General features: G+C 39.6%; 1 protein-coding gene across 1 annotated transcript in view; it reads right to left on the reverse strand.

The window, feature by feature from the left end:
* Positions 1-235: 235 nt before the first annotated feature.
* Positions 236-7,461, reverse strand: part of tbx4 (T-box transcription factor 4) — a 24,353-nt gene continuing 17,127 nt past the window's right edge. Inside the window, exons 5-8 of the mRNA XM_023420484.2 lie at positions 4,436-4,588; positions 4,025-4,113; positions 3,161-3,396; positions 236-3,081 (exon numbers count right to left, since the gene is read on the reverse strand). Of these exons, the coding sequence (XP_023276252.1) occupies positions 2,432-3,081; positions 3,161-3,396; positions 4,025-4,113; positions 4,436-4,588 (1,128 nt within the window). The 3' untranslated portion in view covers positions 236-2,431. The remainder of the gene's footprint in view (positions 3,082-3,160; positions 3,397-4,024; positions 4,114-4,435; positions 4,589-7,461) is intronic.

The raw sequence follows: 7,461 nt of genomic DNA on the forward strand, positions 1-7,461 counted from the left end.
CAGGGATACTGAGCTGTAAAAACAGCACATTACTTGTTCTTTACTGCAGTGGAAGATTTCTGAACAGTTCACACATGATGTAACAGTAATGAAGCTGCCAAAGACTGGCTTTAATTTGAAAATGCTGTAATATGCAAAACCTCAGGTATCAAGAAACGGTAGTTTCTTAAACTTTAGTGTATTGTAGTTCAGTGGTACCATGCTGGTCTTGGATTGAATATAGCAAACAATTAGAGACATGAAAATTTTTATTTATCAGGTGTGCAAAAATGTCAATATATTCAAAAACGTTATATTGAATTTAATAACACGAAATAAAGGAACAATGCGCAAATACATGAGGGATCACCAACATATCCTACAGATAATCACTCCTTGTCAATGCAACTTCAAACTGTATGTGAAGCCACTGAGAGCCTCTTTTCTCAGCTTCCCTGCCTGCTCAGGCTGTTTTGTATTTGCAGTCTTAAGAATTTTTTCCAACTAAGTCATTTGGGAGTGGGATTTGTGTGCAGCTCTCTTTTCCGGTACTCACCATGGCTTAACAGCAGTTCTTTAAGCTCCCATCTGGTTCTGCCTGAGAGTTCTTTGCTGTCCTTTTTAACTAGAATATTGTTTGGAGTCGTGAGTTCGGAGCCAAGGTCTGACAACCAGCCACAGCAGAACGGCTCAGTCTTTCACTCATAACATGAGCACTAGCAACATGCAACTAGCATGGGACAAGACCTGTACACTGACAGCTCTCATGATGGGTGGTTTTGTGCTGCAACTTTCACTTAGGGAAAAGACTGCCTTACATAGCTCACACATTCAATTCTCAGTGTGTGCATGATGAACTGAAGTTTCTCTCTGTTATGTTCTGATATCATCAAACTCACTTTGCAGTGAACTCAATGCACTTTTACCTTAAACATCATGGAGTAGTTAATCTTATTTTGGCATATGTGATTGAGGATTCAAAGGACCTTGGCTCCCCTCACAGTTGATTCTGTATGTTTGTTTTTGTCAACAAATCCAATGAAAAGACCCAAACCAACAATTAATTGATCCTTCATATTTTCCTTATATGAATGGATAATTATGCTAATGTAGATATATAAAGTGTTGATATGGATTGAGGCTCTGACCTATCAATAAATCAGCAAGCTCTGAATCACAGGAAGTAGGAAGTGGTAATAATTTGCTCCTGAGGGGAGTGTAGACTTAGAGCTTACAGGTGGAGGTGGGGCTTTTGAAAAGCTTTATTAGCAGTAGCATAAAGTGACATAGTGTTCATGTGAGTGTTGTGGGAGCGGACACCTGAAGTAAGCTGCCATAATCAAAAGGGTGCGTTTGATCCATGTTGCTACATTAGTGAATTACCATCCTCAGATTGACTGTTTTGCTTCATTAATCAACTTAAAATAGTCCCCAACAAATACACAGTTTAATTCAGTAACATGTCCTGCAAACTAGGGCTGAGTGATTATGAAAACAAGAAAATAGAGATAAAACGATTATTGTGCCGCGTTCTGTTTTGTAACAAATTTCATCTCCCTTACAAAAACCATCCCCGCATCCACTTCCTGGTTACGTTTCGGTGTAGGATAGCAGTGTATCTTTAACTTATATCATGTATAAGCGGAAAAACTACAAAGACGCAACACGTTTTGTTTTAAAATCTGTTTTTTATTTTTACTTTTTATTATTTATTTATTAAGTTCAATAAATGCGTGGTCTTCCCAAAGTCGATGAGTAATCATGATTTCAATATTGATCAAAAATAATCGTGATTATGGTTTTTGCCATAATTGAGCAGCCCTACTATGAACTACAGTTCCCAGCTGTTTGAGGAACAGAGTGAATCTTTTTCTCTTTTGAATGTAACGACTGTATGTACAGTATTTATTTCATCTACAGTAGGAACCACTGTCACAAAGTGTTGAGAGATGGACTGAAAGATTGTTGTTCTGGTTTTTTCCAAGGATTTGTTGACAAGAAAAATACAGAATGTACCAGCCTCATGCTTTGAACTTGTTCTATGTAGCTGTAGCTCTGTACAAAGAGATAAGTCTGTTTTCTTTGGAAGCCTGTCAGGTATCTAAAATGTAAAGTATGACCCTCTGGAGAAAGAACAGCATCTAATTTTCCCTTATCTCTTTTTCATTTTATGTTAAAAGGTTTATCCTCGTTGTTGCTACAGGTTAGCGACCTAACACTTTTGGGAAAGGTCCTGTTACAAGCTGAATGCTCCCTCTGACAAACCACGGTACTGTATCTGATCACAGGCTTTAGTATATATTCTACACATACAGGAGGAGCTCACTGTTCACCAGACACAGTGCAATTTGGCCTTGATTATGACTGTAGTTCGTTACCGTTGGCAGCCTGCAGTGGAGCAGAAACCTTGATTTGTTTCAGACTTGTACATTGGACCGATCTGGTTTCTCCATTAGCTGTCAGTCCAGTGAGTCCCAGCGCTGCTCAGCCCCACTTGGTACTGATAGGACGGATCCCGGATGGATATAGCACCTTGTGTGGGATAGGCTGAGAAATCTCTGTGAGGCCGGAGCGGCGACCCGGGCTTCTTGTGGTACAGAGATGGATGGCCTGACCTATCTCTGGATCCAGCTGGAGAACACGATGAAGAGGAGGAGGACGGAGCTATGACTGGAAGGCCGCGCTGGACTGACGCAGAGTTGTAGACACCCAAGTCGGCCTGTGACCTCGAGACCATGGAGGACGTGGGGTGTGGGACCACAGGTGTGACCGCGGCAGCGTTGGTGAAATGAGCGGTGAAGGGCTGGTATGGGACGCCCTCCACGCTGTAGCGAGGGTACGGCTGCATCGTAGCCCACATATTACAATTTATGGACGGGGAGTTGGCCAGGTCGTCTGCGTCCCCTGCCCCGGATCCAGACTCTGTCTCCATGCTACCATACATACAGGCCTCTCTGGAGGTGATGGCCTCTGTGCAGTATGGGTGAGACAGTAGGGACGACTCATAAGAAGGAGCTGAGCGGAAGTAATGCTCCTCTGAGCCTGCAGATGAGGTCTCCAGGTATGGCCGCTTACATCCCAGCTCCAAGTGTCGGGCGTTATCTGCAATGTGACAGAGTTAACTGCAGTGGCTTTAAAGGAGAGGAACCGTTATTGGACTGAACGACGGCTGAGAACATACCTCTGTGTTTGAAGCAGTGGTACAGAAGGCTGGGGTCTCTGCTCTGAGGGAAGTGGTTTGAGATGGGATCTTGGGGGTCTGAGTTGGACAAAGGAACCCCGGTCTCGTACTGATAGGAGGACAGGACTTGAGGGTGCCCTGTTAGAACTCCTGCCCCGAGCTTCCCTGTGAGGTGATTGTGAGAGGAGAGGAGCCTCTGGCGAACCATGTTCTTTGAAATCACTGGATATTCTTTCCTATAAAGTCAGTAGTATCATCAGAAAAGAAACAGAATCAGTTTGTCTCATCTTTCAAGGAGACAACGTAGATTGTTATATCAAGAAATAACTTCTGCAGAGTTGCAGAGTTTCAGCATATAATCTACATACTCATTTCAGACGTGGAGGCAATTTGAATATGACCTCTAGTGACTTTGATAGGTCATTGCATTTTTCTAGTTTTTGGCCCATTCCTCCTTTATAATCATGTATATCTTTGCCAAAATTGCAATATTGGTTCTAATTAAGATGCTTATTTGCTGCTATGGCGATGTAACATGATTTTGCCTAGAGCATCAATTTTGCCAGGGGGACTCCAGACCCCACCATTTCCAAGTGTTAAGGTAGCTATAGCTTCTTCTGTTGTGTGTTCTATGGAATTACATGACTAGCTAGCACATTAGCGGCCATTCTAATCAGAGGCTAACATCCTAGTTTGGTCTGGACCGCACTCATAACTCCAGGTTTCTTCCTGGCTTATAGCAACGCTGGAGAGAGTTTCATGGTTTAGTCAAAAAATGCACAATAACCTTCATATACAAACTCATCTGCTGCACTATGTAGATATCAGTTCTACTCTCCTGGTTCCTGTTTGGTGTAAACGTACCCCTGTAGTCTTGAAACACGCAGATCTCCTTCTTCACTGCCTCGGAATCCTTTGGCAAATGGGTTGTTTTCTATTTTCAGCTGAGTGATCTATAGAAAATAACATAACATTAAAGCTCTCATTCTCAATAATACAAACCAAAACCATAGCATAGCAGTTAGCACAACATTTCTGTCTTGCTTTAATATTATTATAAATTATTATTTGTATTGTATTATTATACAAATTAACTAAACTAAACTAAAAGAACACTGGCTGTTTGCAACCTTAGGGTGGGGAACTCTTACACTCTTTACTTCATTTCAGTTTAATCAATCTGCACCTAGAAACAACAAGTGTAACAAGGTACTTTTCTATTTTTAAAAGTATGAATTTTGCATTAACTTCATGTGTTGCTGATTGCTGCCGTACCTTGTGGTTTTGATAAGAGGTGACGGAGATGAAGGCCGTCTCATGAAACACATGAGTGCAGTAGGCGGTGTTCTTGGATCCAAAGGCATTGTTCTCGTCGGCTTTCACTATGTGTAGTCTGGGCTGGTACTTGTGCATAGAGTTCAGGATGATCTGTGGAGGAGAGAGGAAACACATTTCAGTTCAGACTTACTGTAGCAGCAACACTCAGCCACTGTGGTGGGGTTCATCGGGTAAACAAACACCAGTTCCAAGATGGCTGACATTTCTGGCAAGGAAATGTCTTTCTTTACATAGAAAGCGAAATTTAGCACATTGAAAATGAAACTTTTACAGTTTACCCACATACATTACGATAGACTGGCCCTTAGACTTATCTCACCCCCAGTCAGCAATTTATTTATTTATTCTTAATTAAATTATGCAAACTGTGCAATTCTGGCACCTTCATTTTAAACTCAAAGCCTTACATATTTGTCTTTTCTTATTTATATATAATAGTATAAGTACATATTTTTATATTTTATGATTATATTTTATCTTTACCTTTGTAATCTACTTATCATCCTATTTTCTTTTCTGAGGGAGCAACTGTAAGCTAACGTCATTTCCCCCTGGGATCAATAAAGTATTCTGATTGTGATACATTTTCACAAAGTAAAAGTCCTGCTGAAATAGAACAATCATATGGATTTTAATTATTTAAAATTATATTTAATTGACATTAAGAACTGTGAGTTTGACATCTTTATAGTAAAAAAACATAGGATTCAATCGCAAAATCATTGAAATCTTTCCATTGGGTAAAACTTTGTGGTGTTTCCTATGCTGGAAATGGCAGACATCTAGGAAAATGGTGGCCTTTTGAGATTTCAAGGGGATTTTTCAAATGAATAGCCTCAAAAGGAATAAACATACCAATTTTGATCCTTGTATCCACATTTGAAAGATTATAACAGTTATCTGCAATGAACATTGAGCCTCTGATATGAGTAAATGACCTGGGACGTAATTTAAAAGCACCTTGTGATAATGAGTGAAGTCAGTATGAGAAAGGACGGAGGCGTGGTGACAGTGTTGAGGTAACAACAGCTAAAAATATCAGTGACTTTACTTTTACATGTGTTGAATCAGTGGATCTTCCAGTGTCTTGATGACGGTGTCACATGAACGACAAACCTCCAAGAGGTAACGGGTTGTGTCGTGTAAGAAGTCATGAAAACTGAGCTGCACTATAACAACACTTTCTCCTTTTCTCAGAGGAGCTACTCAATGGAAAACACAGCTGCTGCTAGTAAAACTAATAGTGGATAAAAGTTAATCTTACCCATTGCCCATGGTTAGCTAATGAGCAAGCAGTGACAATAGGCCACATTATTGTCAATGCTGGATAACTGGAACACCTACATATACCCATAATTACTTCTATTAGTTGCAGCTGTGTCTCTGGTGCGGTGGGAGGTCTGTTGACTCTTCACAACTGACCTTAACCACGTCCAAGTTTCTCCTACTTCACAGTAGTTTAACAGTGTTTTTGCAGTTAATGTACATGAAATTAATTTAGTTTTGTTTTCCATTTATACTAACAGAAAATGAAACAAATTGTGTGCAAAAGGATTTCCATCAACCTGTTTAACTTCCATCCAAACAGTTTTGATGTAGTAGTAGTATTTTAATAGTAAAATTCTGGATTTAACTGAAAGGTAAAAGTAACTAGAGACCACGGACTCACAAGGTGAAAACAATTCCAGCTCCTCTGGCATGGCTGCTTCCTTCACTTTCACTCCTTCTCACAACGAATAAAAACTATTTATCAAGCTTGACTTAAAAATGCTCTTGAATTTAAAAGAGCTCCAGAAGCCTCTTACATTGGTTAACAGTAGATCCCAGACAGCTGCAGTACAGAGACAGAGCTGAGCACATCTGTTCACCATCTGATCAGAATAACAATAATACATTAGCTGATGCAGTGTAATTAAGATTAGAATAGATTTAGTGGAGTATTTGTATTTGAACATTTGAGAGAATGTCACATCACCTTCTTTTTGGAATTTTTCATGGCTGCAAGCAACAAGAATAAACCTGGCAGGGTCACTGTTTAAGTCTGTCTCTGACAAACAGCAGAATTCTGTTTTTATTTCAGCCACTTTACAATTATTTCATCCCTATTTCTCCATTAAACATGTATTATACTGTTTTTGGTTCAACTTTTTAAAACAATTATAAATATGTATAATTTTAATGATAAAAGGATCTACAATGGCAGATGTAGGGTCAATCCATATCTCTTGAAGAAGTTACTCCTTTGAGCTCACATATGATCAATCATGTGATCATCTGAGAGTTGCTCTTAAAGGCTAATATTACACTTCAGTGTAATTGGGGCTGAGTAGCTGGATAAATGTGTGTTATTGCTCACAATCAACCAAAGTTGACACTTTATAGACTTTAAGAGTTTTTCTTAGACGTTTGATACAGGTTCTGCTCTCTACATTAAAGTGACTATATTTTAGGATAATTGTAGTAAACACTGCTACTTTTACCCTAAACTAATTCAACTGTGTGTGTTGTAGAACCATAACTCAGAAATGCCATAAACTGTATATAACTCCCTCTTGCTCAGTCTTTTTATAGTGTATTGTGGGAATTTTATAGACAGCTAAATTTCCAGTGAACCACACTCTGAACTCTGAACCAGTCTGAGACTAAATCACATCATAAAATGTGTAATGAGCGTTTAATGAGTGTGTTTATGCGTCTTTTTTTGGGATATTATTGTTAGACAAGTAGTTGCTTGATAAGGTGAATGATCTGTTGTAATGCTGTCAGCCTGTCACCATCTATTTTCTGCTGAAATCCATGTTGACATTGAGCCTTTCAAGTGCAAACTCGTTAGTATCAATTAGCTCAGTGAAGTGTTTCTCCTCATCTTTCATCTCCGCCTCACTTGATGAGTTGTGTATCAGTGTAGCAGGTAGCATGTGTTGAGCGCGCTCAGTGTTTCGGTTCTTTGGGTGGCTGCAGGT

The sequence above is a fragment of the Seriola lalandi genome, unplaced genomic scaffold, assembly GCF_002814215.2.
Source record: "Seriola lalandi dorsalis isolate HSWRI2012SDOR001 ecotype SW California unplaced genomic scaffold, Sedor1 jcf7180002054646, whole genome shotgun sequence".
Lineage (NCBI taxonomy): Eukaryota > Metazoa > Chordata > Actinopteri > Carangiformes > Carangidae > Seriola > Seriola lalandi.